This window comes from Rattus rattus, chromosome 10, assembly GCF_011064425.1.
Source record: "Rattus rattus isolate New Zealand chromosome 10, Rrattus_CSIRO_v1, whole genome shotgun sequence".
Lineage (NCBI taxonomy): Eukaryota > Metazoa > Chordata > Mammalia > Rodentia > Muridae > Rattus > Rattus rattus.
Window position 1 is genome coordinate 1,469,360 of NC_046163.1, and position 23,728 is coordinate 1,493,087.

Genomic DNA, 23,728 nt, shown 5'->3' on the forward strand with positions numbered 1-23,728 from the left:
CAGAAGTGCCTGGTGAGCGCAGTTCCGATTCCAACCAGTAGGCGCATGACCTTGGGTGTCTCGCTCTTCTTCAGAGATGGGTCCCTGCTTCCTGGTACAGCTTTGTAAAGAACAGGGAGGTAGAGAAGGGTATGGAGGGAGGGAGGGAGGATGGGGGAGAAAGAGAGATTGATTGTGTACAGCCAGCCCACGGGGAGGAAGGTAGCAGGTCTGCTTTGCAAATGAGGGGACTAAGGTTCTGAGAAGTGATGTCATCCATTGAGATGCTGACACAGCAGGTGTGACTATAACCCGGCCCTCCGTTCCTGTGAAAGCCCATGACAGTGTCCTCTTGCCATGGCCTGTTAGCGATAGCTGGTACCAGCCAAAGAAGTCTGGCAGGTGAGGTTGGAGAGTATGGGGAGGTAGCCAATCTTCTGTGGGGCTTGGGATCTGGGACCTTTGGAACAGACACTGGCTGGGAGGTGAAGACTCCCACATGTGCCTGCTGCCACTGCTTAAATGCTGGCCCTCCCCACCCCCAGGCTGCAGGACCGCTCTGTCTGCTGAGCTCCCCAAGACTTCCTACAGATAGATGGTTTGGTGCTTTCTTTTTCCAGCTCTGGGCAAGGCACCTCGGAAGTTTTCATGAATGGTGGATGGAAAAGGAAGGCTTTGATCTAATAAGCCCCTCCCCCAACACCTCATAAGCGAGACTCCCTCACCCAAGGCCATGCAGACTCCTGTGATTCATGAGGCTGCACAGAAGTGGAAGAAACAACCGAAAGTGGATTTATTGATCAACCCCCAGAGAAGCTGCCTGGCCAGGCTCCTGCTCTGGGTCCTTGCCAGCAGCTATGTGGAGCTCTGTCCCCTGGATACAAATGACAGGGCACCCTGAAGGGCAGGGCAGAAGGCTGCCTCCCATTTCCACTCAGTGAAGGGTAGTGAAGAGAAGGTCTGGTCTTGGAAGAGATGGAGCTGAGGTTAGACTCTCCATGGAAGCAGCTGACTAAGGCTGGATCTTCAAGTGGAGATCTGGAAAAATCTAGGGAGGGACCCTCCTCTGAATGAGAGCTAGGCTCAGAGCTCCTCTGCCTGCCAAGAAGGGTGTTGGTCTTGAGAAAGAGAGAGCAGTTTCAGGCTGGCTTCTTACTGCTCCCTCCTCTTTAGCCACACTTAAAGAATTATTGATTTTTTTTGGCTCAATATATGACATATTTGTAGCTGTTTTTAAGCTATTGTGTCTCCATTTCCCCCTCTTTCTGCCTTTTTAAAAACCTTTTAAAATAAAAGAACATCTTTTATTTACTGATAATTTCACACAGGTATAAAATATATCTGGATCACGTCCACTCCAACTCCCCCCCCCACCCCCACCCCCGACACTGCCCAGCAAGTCCCCCCTCACCTTTGTGTCTCCTGTTCTTGACTTTGTAGCCTACTGAGTTAGTTAGAGCTGCCTGTTGGCACACTGACCTGCCTTGTTGGCTTGACCTTGTGCAGCCAACCATAGCTGCAGGGAGTTCATGAGAGCAGCAGCCCCGTGGTGCCCAGAAGACAGCCCCGTTCCCCGTCCCCTGGACCTTACATTCTTTCTGCCCCCTCTTCCACAATGTCCCCCGAGTCTTGGGGTTTCCCTGTCCCATTTAGAGCTAAGCATGCAATGACAGACACTTGACACTTAGCACTTTGACTAGTTGTGAGTCTCTCTGTGTTAACTGACACCTACTGCAGAGAGCAGCTTCTCTGCTCAGGGCTGACGGTGACACTAACCTATGGATATACATATAAATATTTAGAAGGGAGTTTGACAACATGTCTCCATTTAGCAAAACAACAATAGCAGGGTCCTCCAGACCCATGGACCGCCTGAGTTATGGACTTTTGCCCAGGTTAACAATCCCACCTGTTTTGTTTTAGCAGAGCATATATATATATATATATATATATATATATATATATATATATATATACATACACCATTCCTTTTCTGAGTACTACTGAGTATCTACTGAGTACTTCTGAGTACCATGGGCTCCATGGTTGCTCTAGGCAGTGGGTGCTGAACTGGCTTTGTCTTCACCATTGGGTTCTTGGTATTTCTGATTGTCCTGTGGAGCTGGAGTGGAGCATTAGCTTCTGCTGGGCCTAAGGATCTGCCTGCCACCTCCTTCTGTGTGCTTCTTTGGAAGGGGTCTTTTGCCTGGCTGGCTCCACCTTCTATGGCCTCTGTGTCCTTGGACATCCCTTCATGTGGAGCACAGGCAGGGCGCAGAGCTCTGAGCAGCAGCTCTTGCTGGAGGCTACTGGCTCGGAAAGGCTGGTTCCTAAGGGCCTGGCCCAATGGGGCAGTGTGCCCGCAAAGAAAGCATGGGGAAAACACCTGGTAGAGCCAGTAAGGGAGGTGTAGGTGCTAGGATTCCAACGATTGCTGCTCAGGGCTCTAACCTCTAGAGTAGGGGCCAAGGTAGGGGGAACGGAGAAGCTGGAGAAGATTAGAACTCTTCTTCCAGGCCCCAAGAGCCATGCCTTCTGAGACAGGAGGAGGGACTGGGTTTAACTCTAGAGATCTGAGGGTGTGGCCAGATTCTTTCTTTGGGATGTCTTCCAAGGTGGAGCGCCTTGTCCTACTGAGGTGGAGTGCTCTGTCCTACTCCCCAGTCTGCCACACACGTCAGTTTTTTTCCAGAGCACACAGCTAGATGCTGGAAGCTTTAGGGAGTAGCCCTATCAAACGAAGTATCATCCCTAACTCCCCAGGCATGGGACATCTGAGGGCTTCAACTCTCATGACTCCAGGTTCATTGGCGGTGCCTCCCCAGTCTTAAGCTTGACCTTGGGGCATATCTAGAATCTTCAACGCTGTCTCCAGTAGAGGCAAGTCATAGTCCTTATGGTGGAAACAGGCCTTGGCTGCAGGCGGGCCAAATACTAGTCTGATGAATGGGAGGAGGAAACAGGGGCCTGGCTCTCCTGCACTGGCCTCTTCATCTTCAGCCTGCACACTGAGTACCGCCTAAGACAACTGTTTAGGGGCACAGCTCCAGGATCCCCAGTTCTGATGCTGGGCAAAGCACACCCCTAAGCCCCTCCCACTCTCTGCTACTTAGATAGAGCAGGAACACACGGATTCCCAGCATTGGGGGAATGGTTGAGAGAACTGGCTGTGAAACAGAACCGGAAGCCCCAAGCTTGTCCTTCCAAAGCCAAACAGTGTCTTTTTGTTCATCCGTGTGCCTGCGCCCTGTTCTGTATCTCTTCAGAAGCCGCGTTTCCCACAGATCGGAGGGGGCGGGGGGGACTTCTTCAACATGCTGGGCATGACGACAGTCACCCAGAGCTGCTGGCTGATAAACCCAACAGGCCCCACTGCCTGCCTCATCTTCCCGCCAGGAGAATTGTTACTTCTCAAGGCTACAAGCTATGCATGGAGAGAAGCCACAGCCTGGGCTTGGATTCTGAGCATTCATTCCTTTGTTTCTTCCCTCAGCAGACCGGCCACTCTCTTTCCTTTCCATTTTGCCCCACATCCTCCGCTCTGCGGGACAGTTTGAAGCAGGGAAACTCTCCCTGGAGGAGGGACTGCCAACGCTGTCTACCAGTACTCAGCACATCTCCTCCATTCCCCGTGCTCCAGATGAGCACACAGCTATCCCAAGTGGGAAGACATCACCGAAGCCTTGTTCACTCATGGCAGAGTCTGGACCACTGATGGGGACCTTGCTACAGTTAGCTCTTCCAAGGAGGGCAGCTTGCCTTTGGGGCTCCTGACATCAGGCAGGAGTACGGACATTTCTACTTTCCTAGCCTGAGAAACTTAACATCTTGCCAGCCCCATCCTGTTCCACAGGGGTATTAGCTGGTTTGGAGATGTCCCCTGCTGTCCCTTGAAGTGGTCAGTCTGCAAGGCTGGAGAGGCTGGTGAGAAGTTGAAGTGCCCTCCCAGGGCCCCCAAAGATGCTTTGACGACAGGCGTCTCCATAGTGTTGGAAAAGGAATTGTGCCTCTCTCACCAGCTCAGTCCAGCCAGCAAGGGCGGTCCTGCCAGGAAGCTACATACAGGCCAATATGTCCATCATGTTCCCACCCCACTAGATGACTCAGCCCACACCACCACAGGTGAGACCATTGCTCATGGCCTTTTCTCCAGCCTGGCTTTACTTGGAGGGAGGGTTGGAGAGACCAAGCTGAGGGCAGCACATGGCGGGTAGCTCTAATCTCTTCGTCCTGGTCCCTGGGTTTACTCCCTTTTCACAATCGCCTCTCTCATGACCACTTCATCTGGCCTTCAGGAGAGGAGGAGTTGTCTGCATCTCAAGGTTGCTCAGGCAGTTTTAGGAGCCATCAGCTTGGGCCTCCTGTTTTCAAGGGATTGTTCTGATATGCCCCAGACCGGAGAGAAAAGAAAGGGGGCCATGGGCCACTGCGTTTGGAAATTATACCCTTCCCAGATTTGAGACCCACCCTCCATACCTCCCGCCTGTGGCCTGTGGATCAGAGCCGCTGGGCACACCCAAATCCCTCGGTAGGGAAGACGGAACACATCCAGAGGGACGTTCACCTCATCTCAAGGTGCATGGGCTGGTGACAGACTGCAGAGCCAGATATCTCAGTGACCTCGGAATCGGGGACGTCGCTGCACGGTGACGTCCTCGGTCGCCGCTGCACGGTGACTTTGGTGTTGGGCGTTGCAGCTCCCACAGCTCTTCTCAGGCTGCTTAGGACTGGGCCTCCCCCATGAGACCCAGAGTTCCTTTTGCACAGTGACTGTTGCTTCCTTCACCCTCTGCACCCAGAAAGGGGCTCTGAATCTGAAGCGGGGGAGGGGAAGTAGCACAGAATAGAGGCTGTGTCTGAATCACACATGGGGACCTAATTGTCTTCTCCACCAGGCTGCGGAGTTGTTTGTCCTCAGCGAGTGACCAGGAGATATTTGCAAGGTCCATTACACTAATGACCTAATCCGTTTACCCAGCTCTTTTCTTTCAGGAAGTTTAGAGACACCTCCCGCCTCTAGGCTGCCTTGAACCTGGCCCTGGGGTTCTAGCTCACCTCTCTTTGGGGAGGGGGTGTCAGTTGATACTGATGTTTGGGGTGATGGGTGATGTCACAGGGATCAAGCAAGCAGGATTCTTAAGCCCCCCAACATCTGGCCTTCTCCCTGGGCTCCTGAGGCAGACTCCTCTGGGAAATGTTACTATTAAATATTTGGCCCCCGGAGTGTGCCGAGAGCCTTTGATTGTATCTTGTTTCCTGTTCTCCTTTGGGAGGAAGAATTTCTCTGCAGGAAGTATTTTAATATGTCTGAAAGCCTTACTTCCCCGGTTTTGAAATCCAAGTTTCCAGTTACAAGGGGTTGAAATTGTCCTTAGGAAGGGAGGCGGGGAGGAGGGGACCAGAGCCGTGAAGTATGACTCCATCTCCGCAAAGGCTGTGGAAGGAAAGGCGTTGGCCATCCCGTGGAGGACACCCCTGACTGTGGGTACTGCATGAGTGCAGGAAGGCACAGGCTCAGCCCATGCAGCTCTCCTTTCTCTGCCCCAGTGCCCAGAGGCCCCGTAAAGAGCAGGAGACAGGAAACAGGTGTAACAGCCTGAGGACACTGCCTGGCTCTCCACAGCTGATGGGCTCCTGCCTCGTGCAGCCGTTCTCTGAGATAACAGCTCGGGTCTGCTGCAGCAGCTCCCCTCCTAAACTCCTGAGGTCCAACCGGGGTGTCTCTGACACCTGGGGTGGCTTACAAGGTAATGCAGCAGCTGAGACGCCAACCAGATGGTGCAGCGACCCAGGAATGAACAACCGGAAGAGCCTCCTAGGCCGAAGGCTGTAGGGAAGGGAGCCAGACAGTAATGGGGGCCTGTGTGGAAGGAGGTAGATCCAAACGAATGATGAACTATTGCCTGAGGTCCACAGGCTAGGACAAATGAGGAGCTTGGCTCCCTGCTTCCTCTTGGGCTCTCGAATATGTCAGTATTTCTGAGACCCAGCTCGCTCAGGATCAGGGATCAGCCACTCCGCACCACAGAGCAGAGTGGAGCCAGGAGAAAAGGCCTAGGACAGCTTCAGGACCAGTGTGTTCCTGTCTTCTCGCAGTGACACCAAGTTGCCTTTTAACCTTCCTGACTGGCCATTCTCAGCCTTTCAAAGAGGAGTCTTTACAGCCCTGGGCTCTTTTCTTTCCCCACTGTCCTTTCTATCCACGTCTTTGTCTCGGTCTAGGTCTCGTGCTGGGTTCTTTATCAGGAAGCCTTGTGAGCTTTTCTTGTCCTTATTGTTCATGTTCTCAGAGCCAACCTAAAATGTATTCCTAAAGGCAGAATCCCGGCAGAGTCTGCCTCTGATACCCAGGCTGGGAGAGGCCACCTGCTGCGCATCCAGCCTCCAAGGGGAAGTGATCTCATCCGTGAAAGAGAACATTCACGAGGTGAAAGGACCCAGGAGGAACTGGCCACTGTAGGGCTCCTGCTGGGTCTTAGAGGGCCACTGCCTGCCCCACTGAACCGCAGACTGGGGGACCTAGGAATTTGCTCTTCTGGTACAAGTGTGAAGGGCAGTGCTGGACTCCAAGTTGTCAGGATGTGTTGGTGGCTGACTGGTAACACTTGTTATCCCTCTTACCAGAGACACTTGTAACTTTAACCGTATGTCACAGGGCCCAGGTAGGAGATCTGTGACTGTCTGATTGGTCCCAGATCCCTGGACTCTCAGCGCAGCAGGGAACAAACCAGGGCACATTCCTCTGTGGCCCTTCTCTGGACTGCCTTTCCAGTTGACTTTCTCACTTTTCAGTTGTTTGCTTTTTCTAGAAAGGGTCTCACTATGTAACTCTGTTTATTCTGGAACTACCGATGTAGGTCAGGCCAGCCTCCATTCACAGAGATCTGCCTGCTTCTGCCTCCTGAGTTCTGGGATTAATGGTATACACCGCCATACCTGGCTTCCCATTGATTTTCTAACCGAGCGCCTGACTGACAGATAACATTCTCTTATCCCTCTGGCCTCATTTCTGGCTCCCTAGGATGTGCCACGTGGTGGCTTCTCAGCCAGTCATTCCGGATTAAATGATGCATGGGTTCACTGATCCATTTTCTCCTGTTTATTGATTCAGTCAACACATGGTTACTGAGCACTGTCTTAGGAGCTGGGGGCTGGGGGTGCAGCGTGAGCATGCGGGGGGGGGGGGAAGGCTCTGTCCTAAAGGACCTCTTGCACAGCACCAGAGGGAAACACATATACTACCAATGCCCACATAAAGCCAGAAGGTGACTTCTCTGTCAAGATAATTAAATATTCTAAAAGCCTCCAGGGTGATGGGGACCATTTGGTTTTGTTGTTGTTGTTGTTTTGGGGTTTTTTGTTGTTGTTTTGGTTTGTTTTTTTTTCGGAATGAATCTGGACTCTTTTCTGAGGAGGTAACATCTGAACTGAGAGCTGATGGGGGAGACCTCCCAGATGAGCAGGAAGTGCAAAGGCCCTGCAGCGAGAGCGTGGTCCAGCTATGCAAACACTGAGTGCTCCTGATGGTGGGCTTCAGTTCTCAGATGAACTGTAAGGTCAAAGGGTCAGGGACACTTGGAAGACAGTGGCCCCGTTACCCACTTTGGTCAGGATAAAATTGAGAGTCATCTTGCTTCTTCCCCCACCCAGGCATTCACACTTAGCCCCAGGTCTTCATCACCTTTTTCCCAAGTACATTCAAAGGCTGTATCCTTCACCCCGGCTCTGCTGTGTCTACAGAGGCACCCTGTACTTACCAGCTGCCTGCGCGACTGAATGAGCCGTGTTGGTCTCCTCGCTGTTCCGTGGTCCCTGCCACTGCACCCTTTCACCCAGCTCTGTGTGTCATTTTTTAAAACCAGGATGGGTTATGCCACTCTTTTGCAGAAAGAGGATTCCCTGCACTTAGAATAAACCTTAGAACCATTATTATGACCTTAGGTGACAGTCCCTGGCCAGATCTCTGCTGAGCTAGCCAGCTCCTCCCCTCCTGTGACTCGTACAACACTTTCTGTTCCTTAGGCTTTCCTGGGCTCCATGTTCACAGTGCCTTCTGCCTACGAGGCGCTGGCCCGGAACTTTGCCTGAATAACTTGCTGGTAGTCATTTAGCTATCAGCTCCAGTCTTTACCTTAGTCAAGGGCTATGTCTGCCCAGCCTCGGCTCTCAGGGTTCCTTTCTGGTCTGGGCTCCATGCTAAACACCTCTATTCAGCTCTTGTCTCTGTGTCCCAGTTGATGTAGCACAGGGTTTAGATGTAGACACATCTCAGACTCAAAAATTCCAACTCTGCTGCTTCCAGGTTGGGAGACCTTGGGCATGTATCCTGATGGCTGTGGGTCTCAGTGCAGTTACCGGGATAAAAATAGTACTTAGGGTCCAGCAGAGAGCAGTGGGATCCTGCCAGCAAAGCTAGCCAGCACTTAGATTACAGCAGGGGAGGATAGCTCCCAGTAGCAACGTCAGTTATTATTCACCAGCTACCTGTTATTTCTGGGTACTCCTCCCTTGGCTTCCTCTCATGTGGCAGCTCTGAGGAATGTCCAGGGAAGGAGCATGGCTTCCTCCCCTCTGTCCTATTTGGACATTGTGGTGGTTCGAATATGCTTGGCCCAGGGAATGGCACTGATAGGACATATGGCCTTGTTGGAACAGGTGTGGCCTTGTTGGAGGAAGTGTGTCACTGTGGGGGTGGTCTTTGAGACCTCTCTCCTAGCTTCCTGGCAATTAGTCTTCTAGATGCCTTTGGAACAAGAGGTAGAACTCCCAGCTCCTCCAGCGCCATGTCTCCCTGGACGCTGCCATGCTCCCACCTTGATGATAATGGTCTGAACCACTGAACCTGTAAGCCAGCCCCAATTAAACGTTGACCTTATAAGAGTTGCCTTGGGCTTGGTGTCTGTTCACAGCAGTAAAAATCCTACCTAAGACAGACATAGATATATGAACCACTCTGTCTTGCAACAAGAGGCCTTCCACTTCTCTCCTGAGTCCTCCCTCTCCACCTCAGGGGTGCCGACACCTCACTACTCCAGTATACACACATTACAGCCATTGATAAGGAGAGGAACACTAACTCATGCTACGGCATGGGCTAGCAATGTCTTGACTTTTAAAGATACCGTGCTGAGTACTCTCGAGATGGCTCAGTAAGGAAAGGTGCCAAGCCCAACGATCTGAATTTGATTCCCAGAAACCACACGGTGGAAGGGAGAAACCGTGGTATGAGTTATGTTTGGGGATGGCAGTAAAGTGGAACCTCAGTGTGTAGCCCAGGCTAGCCATGAACTCATGATCCTCCTGCCTCTACTTCCAAGGGTCAGATGTACAGGTGCGAGCTACCACACCTAGCTCAAAGCCTTCCGTTAAATCTTATTTTAAAATTTTCTTTTTGAGACAGGGTCTCACGTAGCCCAGGCTTGCTCATGCTTCTTATGTAGCCGAGAATGACCTTGAACTTCTGATCCTTCTGCTTCTCCCACAAGTGCTGGGGTCATAGGTAAGTGTCACAATGCTGCCACTTCTACTAAACCTTTAAGGGGATGTTTCCCTACTTTTTTCACATCCCCACTGTCTGGAACTGGACGCCCCACAACACAGCCCGTAGCGGTGGTGAGGACTTATATCTGGACTTAAGAGAGACTTCCCCAAGCATGGTAGACATCTTCCATGCTCCCACCACATGCATCAACTTCCTATTTCCTGGCAGAAGGAGAGATGAGTGTCTCCCCTGGCCCCAGAGAGACTGACCCACCTCAGCCAAGGTCCTGGGTCTAGTTTTTCCCACCAGGGAGAAAATAGCAAGAAAAACAGATGGGAGCTGATACCCTGTACTGTAGGGTCGGCTGGGACCCGGTGCTGGAGGAGCCCCAGGAAAGCTTTAACCCCAGGGGCTTTGGGCAGGCAAGAAGGGTAAGGAGGGAGGGGGAGGAGGGAGCCCTTTCTGGGCGTTCCTCTCTTCCATATGGGATGCTGTTAGTGCCCGTCTCTCCTGTCATCTGTGTCCACATGTGGGTGTTGGGATGGACCCCACTCTCAGTACTTGAGGTCACCTTGTGTACCCTCCATTTTTTGGTGGTGCCCTTCTCGAACTAGTCCGTTTTCCCCCGTGTTAAAGCAAAGGATGTTCTCAACCTGCCACCATCTGAGTCTAGATGACCCAGTTAGCCTGGGTCCTGAAGGGAGTCTGGGCCGGGAAGTAGGAGACCTGGGCACACAGACATTGTAATCCTTATTACTACTGCCTCTCTGCTATGTGCTACACGCCCACACAGTGTGGTTATGGAGTTCCCCCGAGACATGGCCGCGAAATGGCTTTGCGGACTACAAAAAAAGATCTAAAGGAAAGATTTGGATGCACAGTGATTGGGAGCAGAACCCTTGACCCTGCCCTCCCTATGTCTGCAGCCCCTCTGCTTCGGGAGGGGCCTACCTTGTCTAACCACCAGATGAGGTTCAAGATCGTATACCCCACAAGGTGGTCTGCCTTTCTGTGTTCCTTCCCTATACATTCTTGCCCAGAACTTGCTTCCTTGTGTCTGGAAGGCTATGGGGGATGGGGGAGGCACTTGAAGGTCTGCATGAGCCAGACCTGGGTGAGCTGTTTGGATAGTAAGTACTAGGATTGTGTTTGCCGAGTCCTGGAAGGGCTGGGATGTTGCAGGTATGTGTTTGCTTAGGAGCTTGGCGTGGTAAAAGCCCAGGCTAGGGAGCATTAAGAGGATATTTTCAGAGTATTTGAACATATGTTATCTCATTCTTATATCATCCTTACTCTTTGAAGCAGGAAGGAATTGAGTTAGCAAACTGCAGACTCGGTGCCCACATTCAGGTCTTCTGACTGCAAAGGCTGCAGCGACTTGGCTGTTCTGCTGCAGATATGAGGGAGGAGAATGGTTTCCACTGTGTTGGCAGAGTGAGGCACCCAGGAATGAGCTAGCTCTATGGCTTCTTGATCGTTTGGGAACACAAGAATCCTGTCATCACAGAGGCGGGGGCGGGCAGGCCTTAAAGGTGTTAGAGTCGGCTGCAGTTCTCACTTTCTTGGTTGGAATGAAGGGACAAGATAAGAGGTTCCAAAGGCCCAGCGCTTGCTGGCCTTCCAGAGACCATCTGCCTCCCCCAGCGATGTCCTGGTCTCTGTAGCCTGCAGGGGCAGGTGGATGTCAGTGGATCCTTAGGGGTCCGGGAACGGTGGCTAAGTAACAGAAAGCTGAAGATCCTAACGGCACCGGACAGAAGAAAATGGTCGGAGCCTTCCCTTCACAGTCCAGTGCTCTGGAGGCCACCCCAGCGCTCTCAGAGCTGCTGGAAAATAACAATTGGGCAAGCCACAGACTCTGCAGCTCCTTGGCACAGAGCTGGGCAGGCCCCAGCCCTTGGCACTCTCTCCAACGCCAGAGTGCTGGCAGAGGACACTATGGCTGACTGCTGGATAGTGATTTTAAGGGATGTGGGAAGCCTCCTGGGGATATTATTAAAACCCTCAGCCCTCAGAGGCAAGAGAGGCTGTCACCTCTGGCTGATAGGCAGCCTTGTCTCTCATGAGTCATTCTAAATGTGTGTGTCTTCTGTGCCTGCAGACCTGGAGAAGGTTAAGAACTCCAACTGTCTCCTTGCTCTTATGCTATCGCCGATTCACCCAAAATGTGAGCTACATAGGGCCAGCAAGATGGCTTAGTGGGTAAAGAGAGGCACTTGCTGCCATGTCTGACAAACATCCTGTGACCTGCACAGCGAAAGGAGACAACCGATTCTCTTACATTGTTCTCTAACACACACACACACACACACACACACACACACACACACACACACACACACACTGAATGTAACTTAAAAAATTAAAAGTATTCAAACAAGGGCTGGAGAGATAGCTAAACTATTAGCCCTAGGTTCAGTTCCCATCACCTATACACCTCAGCTCACAACGACCTGTAACCCTATTTCCAGGGGGTCAGACGCCGTCTTCCCACCGCCCCGATTACACAAGAGTTCACACACGTGCAGAGGAACCATTCGAAATGGTAAAGATAAAATAACAAACCTTTACAAATAGAGAATGATAAAGAGGGACTGGAGAGATGGCTCAGAGGTTAAGAGAACTGGCTGTTCTTCCAGAGGACCCAGGTTCAATTCCCAGCACCCATGTGGCGGCTCACAGCGGTCTGTAACTCCAGTTCCAGGGGATCTGACACTCTCAGACGGGAATACATGCAGGAAAAACACCAATGTATGTAAAATAAAAAGAAATAAATAAATCTCGCTTTTAAAAAGATCGACAAACACGAGCTATGTAGAGGCGGGATTTTTTGTCTTGTTCCCAGCACCGAGGACAGTGCCCTGCTCGGAGAGCCTTGATGAATGTCTGTTGAGAGCAGCATCCCCTCAAGTGTGCCAGTGCGTGGACGGGAGGAAGCATGAAGGGCTGGCAGGTGCTCATCCAACACCAGGCTTTCTTCCCTGAGAATCATCCCAATTAGTGGAGCATTGCCGAGTGGTCCTTGACACCAACCTGTGCAATGACTTGAAGGGTAACAGGAAGCCGGGGAAGCAGGCGATGAGATGCTTACAGCGAAACGGAACAGGACCAGAGGAAGTGGGCCTGGTGTGGAAAAGCTCTCGCTTCTTCACCACCTGCTGTTTGGGTGAATGGGGACATGTTAGGAAGCACAGGACAGCGGTGTTAGCTTCTGTGTGGCCTTGGGAAGGCTTCAGAACTGTTTTAGACCTCTGTCTAGTGGGCTGTCTTTATATTGCCACCCTAGGGCCGTCACAGCCCAACAGTGAGAAACCAGGAAGGTCTATGTGAGCGCAGAGAGTGAGCCGTACTTAGGCTGTTTGCTTACGACTCTTGCTACTTTCTGTAGTAGCAAGACAGTTCTGGCTGTCCTGGAACCCACTCTGCAGACTGGGCTGGCCTTGAACTCACAGAGATTTGCCTGTTTCTGTTTCCCAAGTGCTGGGAATCAAAGGTGTGTGCCACCATTACCTGACTTCCAGCATATTTACTGGTAATCAGAATTTCCTCCCTCTGCTAAAGAAGAAACGAGGCTAGATTTTACAAACTCTGGACTAATCTGAGATCCTAAGGACGAGGTCCCCGGGCTAAAGACACACTCACCCTAGACCTTGGATGTGTGGAAGCCTCATCTGAGAGACCCCCAGGGGTAGATGAGCCCCAGAGGAGGGGCCCACATACAACCATGGAGCCGCTTCTCATACCTTGTCCTTCTTCCCTGCAGGTACAAGACAGTGGTGACTCAGCGGCGGGCGGCAGTGGCCATAGCTGGCTGCTGGATTCTCTCCCTTGTGGTAGGCCTGACACCCATGTTCGGCTGGAACAACCTGAGTGTGGTAGAGCAAGACTGGAGAGCCAACGGCAGTGTTGGGGAGCCCGTGATCAAGTGTGAGTTTGAGAAGGTTATCAGCATGGAGTACATGGTCTACTTCAACTTCTTCGTCTGGGTGCTGCCGCCACTGCTCCTCATGGTCCTCATCTACCTGGAGGTCTTCTACCTGATCCGTAAGCAGCTCAACAAAAAGGTGTCAGCCTCCTCCGGTGACCCCCAGAAGTACTACGGGAAGGAGCTGAAGATCGCCAAGTCGCTGGCCCTCATCCTCTTCCTCTTCGCCCTCAGCTGGCTGCCGCTGCACATCTTGAACTGTATCACCCTCTTCTGCCCCACCTGCCAGAAACCCAGCATTCTGATCTACATCGCCATCTTCCTCACACACGGCAACTCCGCCATGAACCCCATCGTCTATGCCTTCCGAATCCACAAGTTCCGGGTCACCTTTCTGAAGATTTGGAATGACCACTTCCGATGCCAGCCCAAGCCTCCCATCGATGAAGACCTCCCAGAGGAGAAAGCTGATGACTAGACTCTGCCTTGCTCCGTCTAGCCCATGCCCAGCGGCTCTCTGTTCAACTCCCACGTCCTCCCTGTCCCACCCTGTCCCACTGTCCCTCCTCAGTTTTCCCAGCTGGGGTGTAGGCTGTGGACACCAGGGAGGTTCTGAAGAGATGCCATGAAATAGGCCCCCTCTATAAGGAGCTAGCTGCTCTGTGCTTGGGGACCCCCTCTATAAGGAGCTAGCTGCCCTGTGCTTGGGGACCCCCTCTATAAGGAGCTAGCTGCCCTGTACTTGGGGACCCCCTCTATAAGGAGCTAGCTGCCCTGTACTTGGGGACCCAGAGGAGGCTTGGAGATGGGGCGGGCTATGATAGGGAACTGGGTGCCCTGAGATGTGAGGAGAGTCTTGTGTGCCCCATCCCTGGCTGTTCTCTGAGCTGTTCAGAGAGCCAGGGTTAGAATATTCTGGCTCCTACAGTCAGGCAGGGAGGGGAGCCTGCTATTAGGTGTTGGTGGCCCGAGGGACCAACTTCAAGGTGAGAAAGACAGTCCCTTAGAGGTAAATGGATAGAGAGAGGATATGTCCTGGCTTTGCTGTCTCTCCTCTTCTGTAGGAGAAAACAGTAAATCACAGGGAAGGAGACCTCAGCCCCTCCTCCAAGGATTGTGTGCTTGGCCATGCAGGCGATGTGGTACCTGCTCTCCTCACCTGGGCTTATACTTGGGAGAGGCAGAAAGAATGGGTCCAGGGATCCTCTCACATTTACTTTATTCACATCCTGGCACTCAAAGTGGGCCACAAAGTCCTTGGGAATAAAAATAGTGCAGAAGATGCTGGCTTCAGCTAGCCAGCAGGGAGCAGCACTGAGGCCTTCTTGCCCTGAACTTCCTGGGAGTCCCCAGTGTAATTTACTGTCTGGGGCACCGAGCTTCACCAACTCTCAGAGCAGGCCTGGACTCTCCTAAGGGACACTATCTCTGCTTCAAGGCCCAGGAGAAGAGATCCCCAGGAAGGACAACCCTTGGGAGCACACTGCCTGAGGGGGTAGGAGGGGAAAGCGTCCAAGGAGATCCCGGGCGACCGTGGGCACTCTTGGTGTGAAGTGTGACAGGCCAGACCAGACCAAAGGAGACTGCTGTCTTCAGTGTGAGGAAGTGCCTTGCTGGCATTTAAATATCCAAAAAAAAAAAATGCTCCTGGAGGTGGCTTTAGCTCAGAAGCTGTGTTACAAATAGAGTGTAGGCTTTTGGGAGGGTCTCAGATAGGACCAATCCCTACTCTGCTGAGCCTAAATGTCTTCCTTGTATGGACGGCAGGCAGAGGAGGGTGACAGGTTCTGAGTGTGAATATCGACTCCAAGTCTTGATTCTGGGCTCTTCCCTCAGTTGGAAGCAAGGTGTCCCTGGTTCTCAAGGAGGCCCCTATGTCTAATAAAAGATTGTGAACCCCTGTGGAGAGTGGGGTGCTGGCACCCCAGCACTGTCAGAAAGCAACCAGACCACCTCAGTGGAGAAGATGTAATGGTGGGGTTGGGGGAGAAGCTGGGAGATGGGCGTGGTGGCAGATGGAACAAGGAAGGTTCCAGAGATGGTGTGTCTGTTGCTATGGTTACACATTTAGGGTGGCACATTGTGAATTAGCAAGATCCAGAACACTCACATGTCTAAAAAAGTGTCCCGCGTCATCCTGAGACCATCCCTGTTGGCATTCTCCTAATCTTGATAGTGTTGCCCCTTCATAGTAACATAGTATCTTCCCGTCCTCCATGACATTCACTGCCCTGGAAACCCCATGCTATAACACCACACACCTTTATTTGAATGCTTCTCACACAGTGTACAATTCTGCAGAGGGGTGCCAGTCTCTGCACCCTTGGGGCCCTCTCGTACCCAGGAGGTATGACCTGGGGCCCGCCAGGCCCACTCCTGGGTCTGGACCCAACCTCTGGTGGAGAGAGCCAGCAGGTTCTGGAGGTTCACCCCCATTAGCTGTTCTTGTGGTATCTTGGTCTTGGGGATGCCTGGGGGCCTGATCCTCAGGTCTGCAGGACCTGGCGGAGAATGTCCGTCTGCGTCTTGGTATGTGACCAAGCTGCTAGAAGAGATAGATGGTGGGGAGTCGGGTAGGGGACCACCTCCACCCTTCTCGGTCTTTCCTCAGGTTCAATTCCCAATGCTGAGCTCTGCCCAGTGCAGCTCTGGAGGCTTCCTAGTTCACCCAGAGCCTCAGAACCACCAAACGAGGAAGGCAGGGCAAGGGCTGGGTCCTTACTTTTCTAACGAGGAAAAAGAATGCCTATGTTTACAGTCATTCGGAGCCAAGACTAGATGCTGTCCTGTGACCACCCAGTGTATCTTTCCTTCTGGACCTCACCAGCATGGCCCAGCGCTGCACTGTCTGTACCAAACTGAACACGCATGCTAGTTGTCTTTTGCTACAAAAATGTACCCAGACCTGCCCTACTGCCTTCCTGCCCTGCCCTACCCGTCTCCAGTGACGTTTTGTGCCTGGAAGGTGGATTCTCCTCTCCCAATCTTCTCTTAGACATCACACTCTTACTGGAGGTAACTGAGGGAGTGGGTCCGGCCACTCACCTGTCTCCTTGTCCCAGTCTCTGCCTGCGTTGGTCTTCAGTGCGTGGCAGAGGCTGAAAGAGACCCCATAGGTTAGAGCTTTGGGGGAAGACAGGAGGGAATAGAGAGGTTTGAGGTCAAGGATCCCCGGCACCCCAGTCCCCAAATAGAACATCTTCCCACTTAGAAAGTCACACAAACGGTTCTTGACCCCTCCCTACCCCTTTCCTGCTCCACTTTCACTCTGAGCTACATAGATGTCCAGCTCCAAAGAGGGACTCAATCTGTCCACCACAGCAGGGTGCTAAGGGCGACCTTCTGACTCCCACCTTTAACCTCCAACCGACAATCCACGGAGGCCTCTCCTAGCACGTTGATGGCCTTGCAAGTGTAGACCCCAGAATCAAAAGGGCTGGGCTTCCGGATCTCCAGGGTGCAGACCCCTTGCTCGGAGACAGCACGATACTTGGGGTCCCCCTGGATACTCATCTTGTTTTTCATCCAGATGATCTTGGGCTGGAAGCAAGGTCAGATGAGGGTACTGAAGTAAGAACATGGGTTGGGACGGCTCTCAAGAGAGTTTCAACCCTGCTGCCTCTACCCAGCCCATCAGCCCAGGGCCTCTGACCTTAGGTGACGCTCGGACGCTGCAGAAGAGCTGCGTGCTATAGCCAGGAGTGGAGGTACGGTCAGCCAGCGGCTGGGTGAAGGAGGGCGCTTCTGAGAAGTCTCGCTCAGTAAACTCTCTAGGTTTGGCAGTGATAGCTAGGTTCAGGGGAGAATTTGAGGTTATAGGGGCGCAGGGGGCTTCAGAAGACTGGCCTCAACCCTAAACTCTGGGACGCTCAACCTGGTCAACATGTGAAGATACCAGAGAAAGCCTAGCTGAGCAGGGCTGAGGCTGATCGGAGGTGAACGGAGAGGAGTGGGCGGGAAAACTCGAGTCTTGCGGCAAGAGGTGAACATCACATTTCCATTTCTGCTTGCCTCTGCCACCCGAGTGGCTTTCCTTTTCAAACACAAAATGCTCAGGGCTGTGATGCTCTGGCTGATGTAAGAGTCTACGGCTCCTAGGGTGAGTGAGATGGCTCAGCAGGTGAGGGCGTTTGCCACCAAGTTTACCGCCCTGAGTTCAGTTCCTGGGACCCATATGGTAGAAGGAGGGAACGGACATGTCCTTAGACGTACACATGCACGTCCGCATTTGAACACACACTCACACACCAATAAATGTCATTAAAAAGAATAATAATAATAAAGTGTGGCTTCCAGGGTCCGAGTGTGTGTGTGTGTGTGTGTGTGTGTGTGTGTGTGTGTGTGTGTGTGTGTGTGTGTGTGTGTGGCAGAGAGGATCTGGGATGAGCAGGGTTCAAGGTTCTGGAGTTTCACGTTTGGCCCCACTGACAGACGCTCAATGGGACAGTGAATGCCGCAGCCAGTCTTGCGTGGGCGATTGTTTTTAGCAATCGCCAGTCTACCTATCATGTACACATTACCCTGCAGAGTATGCCTGGGGACACTGTGCAGGAGACCCAGTGACTGCTGTGATGTTAGCGCCACTGTCTAAGCACACAGCCTCCTGAGGGGCGCTGCTCATTTGCATAGCTTTGCTCTGATGTTTGCTAAAGTCAGCCAGTCACACCGGTTATTTACAGGCGCTCCGCGTCAGCGGGTGCACGCACTTGCACTTGCACATACACTCATACAGAGCTGCTGGGTGCTGTGGGGGGTGGGGGTGGAAGGCAGCAAATGTTCCAGGGAGAAGTGGCTCAGGAGAAGCTGAGAGGGATGTGGGACACACGGAAGAAGAAGTGGACGGATGTTGGTTCACCAAACCTGGTCGGTTTTCTGCCCCCGGCTCAAATCCACTCACCTGCCTTGTGGATGTGAGCCAGCTCCTTGGTGGTGGTGGCTAAGTCACTGAGGCCACACAGGTTTTCTGAGAAGACCCGAAAAGAGTACGAGTTGCCAATGATGAGGTCTGAGACGGTGCAGGTGGTGGGGTGGTAGCGCTCCAACACTGTGAACCATTGCTGCAGGGAGCTTGACTGGGTTACCCTCAGCTCTTGCCCGGTGGTTCTTGTCTTTCCTGCTTACCCTAATCCTCCTCAGAGGGGCTCATCCCACGACCCAGCTTTGGGAGGCTAAACCATCCAGCACTGGGCCTGAGGGACTTACAAGTGGGAGGAGGACCTCCTGGGTCACCCACGTGAGCTTGCAAGCCTCACTACTCAAAGTGTGGATGGCAGACACGTGGCCTCATTATCTGGGCGCTATTTAGATATGTGGGTCCCCATCGCCCAGCCCCGACCGCCTTGTATCAGGGTCTACGCTTAGCAGAGTCCTGGATGGTTTATGCACATGATAAGATAGTTCCATGGCAGCCTAGTGCAGTGTACCACACAGACTGAGAGGATAGAGGCCATACAGGGAGTCAGTCAGCAGTAGCCTCTTAGGGGGATGGACCTTTTTGGCCTGGACTACTTCTCCCTCCCCCACAACCCCCCCCCCCCAGTAAGGCCCTAACCAGCCTCACCCCTGTCTTTTTGTCTGCCTTCTGCACTGTGTAGCCCAGGAGCTCTGTGTTTCCCGTGTCCTGGGGTGGCGTCCACTCGAGGGCAGCATTGCAACCCCAGACATCCAATAGCTTGATGCTGCCTGGGGGCCCAGGCTTCTCTGCAGGAACAAGATTATGAAGGTCAGCGAGGAGAGGAGAAGCAGGTCTGTCTCCACACCCAAGATTTGGCACCTGCCACAATACCCTAGCCTTCCCTCACCCCGCCTCAGCTCTGGGGTGGGGGGTTGGGGACAATGGTTTTGAGACAGCCCTTTCCCCTCTGCCCGTGTACCGATCACCAGGATGTCAATGGCGGCCTTGGCTTCCAAGCCTTCCAGACGCACAGTGAGCTCATAGCGGCCCGAGTCTGAGCGCTGAGCTGAGCGAATGAAGAGGATGGAGTCCTGGTCCCCACTGCGCACATTAACTCTCTGGCTGTCCAGGGCGTGGCCATTGTGGGTCCAAGAGGCCTGCGGCTTGGGCTTCCCCTGACAAAGGTGGGCTTGGGGTGAGTACAGATTGGTATAAGGTACCCTTCTCACCCCACTCACCCCACTCACCCCACTCTAGCTGTGTCCAAGAGCCCTGCCCTACTGGCCCCACCGTTGCTGGCCAGAGCCATGTCCTCTCGTGTGTGACCTGGGGGTTGCCTAACTGTCTACTCACAGCTGAGTTCTATGCAGAACTAGGAAGAGGTGGCCGTCGGTCACTGGCCGACTCCTGTAGGAATCCTGACATTCCCAGGTCTCCCCTGACATAGCAGGCTCTTACCAGTGAGTTATGCCTACCTGGAAGGGGATTTGCAGGTTGACAGACTCTCCCACCTGGCGGATGTAGGTCTGACGAAGGTGTCGGGGAACACGGATCTTGGGGGCTTCTGAGGCAGGAGAAAGGGGAAGCGGTGTGAGTTTCTGGCTAGACAGGACAAGCTCCCAACTGCTACGTTTCTATAGCTCGAGCTGCCTGGCTACTAGGGAGGACGAAGCCTTCCATTCTGAGATCGAGGGACCCAAATCCCTTAGGGCCCTCGAGGAGCTGAGAGCTGAGAGGCTCTGGAGAGGTCAGGGACTGTGCGGTGTGAACTGGTTGGTATCTCCGGCACTCCCAGACACTTGCCAGGTTGGGATTTGCCCTGAGGCCCAGGCATTCTCAGGCTCCAGATGGGCCTGGATGGCTCTCTGTCTCCCCCTGGAGGGAGGCGGCTTCTGCACCTGTCAGCCAGTGTGCCTAGAGAGGGAAGCAGTGTGCTCAGTTCCTGCTGATTCGGCACCCCAGGAGCCCAGGACTCTCTGAGGAAGTGAAGCCTCGATGGCCTGCTGGGGGGAGGGGGTGTTGGTGTGGGGGTGGGGCTTTGTCTGGTTGTACAGAAGCTAAAGCAGATACACAAACTTCTTCTGCTCTTGTTGGGCCTTTCAGTCTTCCAGTGTCACGGTGGCCAAGTCCTTCCCTGAGTCTTCTGTCAGCCCCCTCCTCCGGTAAGGAAGCCGTTCCTGACAATGGCCTAATCAGGTGCCATTGGACATTGCAAGGGAGACTGCAGCAGCTGCCCCTCCTGTCCCTGGGGGATGGTGTGGGGACTGAGCCTGAGCCTCCCAAGCGGCAAACAGGTGGCAGCAGTTGGTCAGTGGCATGTAGGGGGACAGTGTAAGAAGGAACACTGTGTCTCCAAGGATTAGCTGAGCAGGCACTTGGCTCCGGAGGGAGCATCTTGGTTTGGAATGCTCCAGGAGGCCAGGAATGCCTGGCAGCTCCAGGTGGCCAAGAAGAGGACAGCTGAGCAGCCCAGGATCCTGGACAAGGCCCCCACCCTCCCCTGCCCAGCCCATGAGAGGTCCGGCTGTTCCCCCTTGTTCATAGTCTCCACCCCACGTTCTCTCCAGGAAATCCCCTTCTCTCCCTGCCAGGGGAATTTTAATGGAGAAGTAGGTGCTGAGTCTGGCTTGCTTCTTCAACACCAGGCCTCAAAGACATCACAGAGTCTGAGCTTCTTGGGTCCCTGGGGGAGGGTCTGGGACTCTGCCAACCAGGCTGGAGTCAGCACAGACATCCTGCTGCTTACGTGGGGGGGGAGGGTGCTATCTCACCCAGATAACGCTCTTGCAAACCACCAAGCAGATGTCCAGCAGCTTGGTGGCTATGAACAGTCCTGTGTGGGCCTCAGAGTCTGAGACTACAGAAAGACTGGGTGACTCTGTAGGAGTCTCTGGGCCCCCCCAGGATCTGCCTGGTCTGAATAAGCTATAATAGTGTGTGGTTCTGGTCTCCCCTGTCCTTATATTTCCTCGAAACTGAATTTGACCCCTTCTGTGGCTGAGACACCCTCTCCTCCTAGAGGCCTTGACTAGAAATGGAGGGTTCTATCTTTGGCCTCCATTCATCCCTCAAGGAACAAGAAGGAAGATGGAGAAGATCTCAGACACCTGCTTACCCCTGTCTCTCTTCACCCTGGGGCCCCGCACTGTCCCCAGATAGCTAAGACAGACCAAATGACTCAGTGTCGTTAACAGTCTGAAACTTGATCGGCTTTGGGAGGGAGGCACTAAGGTTAATACACCCTGCAAATAGAAATATTAGCAACAGGGACAGCAGCTGGCCTCTGGGTCTTCACAGAGGCACTGCCCTACAGGGATGGGTCCTTTGCATGGCTTCCTTTTCTTTCCATTAGGGTCAGGGTACAACATGGGGCAGGCAGGTGTCCCCGTGTCCCAGAACCTCTAGAGATCCTGGAACCCAGATTAGAAAATAGAAAACGAACGTGCATGGTTTCAGAGAATAAGATTAGGAAGAAGTGAGGATGGATGGTTGGTTGCTAGCATTGGGATCTTGGCTTTGTCTCTGAACAAAAAGCTGCTCCCTGATGGTGGGGGGTGGGGTGGGGCTGGACCATTCAGGGAAGTAGCGTCTTTGACCTCCTTCTTGCTGCTGAGGAACCCGAACCTTTCACAAGGCAAGGCACCTTAGCATATCGACTGCATGTTGGCGTGAGATGTGGGGTGGAGGGTGGCTGCCTGGGTCCTGCTGAGCATGGCCTGGGTTTCCCCGTTACATCTAGTCTGTGAGCAAGCGGCGAGGTGTAGCTTTACCTGTGATCTCCTGGATGTGGACAGGCTGGTCTAGCACAGCTGGAGGGCCCGCCCCTGCGGAGTTTACTGCAGTCACGCGCAAGAAGAACTTGTCTCCCAGAGCCAGGTTTCGAACTGTCTGCTGGGTCACCATCACGGGCCGGGGATTCACAGGTACCCATTCTGAGGCTGAGGGCAGCAGAGAATGTCTGACTGTCAGTGATGTAGCAGGGGCACCCTTCTCACGGAGGCTTTCCTTCTCAAGGGTGATGGGCAGAAGCTGACCTCGCTCTCGAGCTATGGCCTCTCTCGCTTCTCTCTCTGACTTTGTAAGACCAAAGACAGATGGTGCTAGAGCTCTGAGATCATGGCCAGGGACAGGGATACAGAAGGCCGGAGAAGGCTAGGCACAGTCGCCAAGTCACACATAGCAAGGAAGGGGCAGAGACAGAGGCCAGGTTGAACTTGAACATGGCCATCAGAGAGGGAGACTATTTTCCCCAGCCGTCTTCACTGTCTCCTACTTTACAGTCTCCTCTGGATTGGCCCCACTTTCTGCCTCCTGGGACTTTCAGTCCCCCTGAAAAAGATCCTCTGAGATTTAGCACCTCTTTCCTTTCTTATGAGATCATTGTTCCCCACCCTTCTACCTGGACCTAGAGGATGGAAGATGTCCTGAGGTCGTTGGACATCTCTGTGCCTTCAGAGGTCCTGGTGGAGCTCTGGTGGGATCCAGGCAGTTAAGACCACTGCTTAGACGTTCTCCCTTTGTTCATCCTGGACTGACCCACTGCTGGGACTGTGCTCCTCCCTGCCACCCCACCTTGCCCCCACTGAGCTGGGTGGAAACAGGACTCAGCCCCGTGCTCACCTCCCTCTCGACAGAGCTCCAACACATAGCCCTGGAGCCCCAGCTTCCCCAGGTTCTCCGGAGGCTCCCAGCTCACAGTCAAGGAGCTGTGGCTCACATCCTCCAAGGTCAGCTGCAGTGGGGCACTGGGGACATCTGGAGGAAGGGGGAAGCCAGGGTGAGTTGAAGAGCCCCCCACTGCATATCTGCCTCCCTTCTCCATTTGTCCCCACTTCTAGTCACCTTCGCTTGGAGCTTCAGGCTTAGTGGTGGCAGGTATGGCGGGAGCTTCGTGGGCTTCAGGGTCCCGTGCCTGAGGCTGCTTCTGCGGCTCTGCAGCCTGCTCTTGCCCCGTGGACTCTGATGCTGCCACCTGCCCAGAAGGCTCTGGAGTGGGCACCTTGGCAGGCTCAGGTGCTGTCCCCTCTGAAGTAGAGACAGAAGCCTCAGGGGTGGCTTTTCCTGTCATTTCTGAGCTGGTGTGTGTGTGTGGGGGGTCAAGGTGGAGTGTTTAAGGGTCAGCGGGAGGTCTGGGCCTCCAGGCTAGGCCCATGCTTATAAAGGCAGGGGCTGCCCCACCCCCAGCAAACCATTCCCAGCTGTGGGGTCAGGTCAGGCAGGGGGACAGGGGGGCAGGGAGCACCCAGGCCAGGAATAGCTCGGGGGAGGAACCACAAGGGCCCCTTGAGAAGCGCACTACCTTGCCATCACCCCAGCTAGACCTCACAGCCAGGGTGCCAGGGTGCCAGGGTGCCCAGATTGGGGGGGGCATAGATAGATGAGCTGACACATTGCTGGGGCTGTGGGGGCTGGGTAACGAGACCTACCATCTGGAAGGGAAAATCAAGTC

The 23,728-nt window shown here is 53.5% G+C and overlaps 2 protein-coding genes across 5 annotated transcripts in view; one reads left to right on the top strand and one right to left on the bottom strand.

The window, feature by feature from the left end:
* Positions 1 to 14,038, top strand: part of Adora1 (adenosine A1 receptor) — a 33,334-nt gene extending 19,296 nt beyond the window's left edge. For all 4 annotated transcript variants that reach the window (XM_032915290.1, XM_032915291.1, XM_032915292.1 and 1 more), the window contains one exon: positions 13,224 to 14,038. In XM_032915290.1, coding sequence (XP_032771181.1) covers positions 13,224 to 13,863 — 640 coding nt within the window. In that variant the 3' untranslated portion in view covers positions 13,864 to 14,038. The remainder of the gene's footprint in view (positions 1 to 13,223) is intronic.
* Positions 14,039 to 15,871: 1,833 nt separating this feature from the next.
* Positions 15,872 to 23,347, bottom strand: Mybph (myosin binding protein H). The gene is made up of 11 exons (XM_032915531.1): positions 23,122 to 23,347; positions 22,900 to 23,034; positions 22,050 to 22,217; positions 19,755 to 19,843; positions 19,259 to 19,454; positions 18,946 to 19,085; positions 18,283 to 18,442; positions 17,038 to 17,174; positions 16,739 to 16,925; positions 16,431 to 16,508; positions 15,872 to 15,930 (listed from the first exon to the last, which is right to left on the bottom strand). Exons 1-11 carry the CDS (start codon positions 23,345 to 23,347, stop codon positions 15,872 to 15,874), a joined length of 1,575 nt encoding a protein of 524 aa, XP_032771422.1.
* Positions 23,348 to 23,728: the final 381 nt, after the last annotated feature.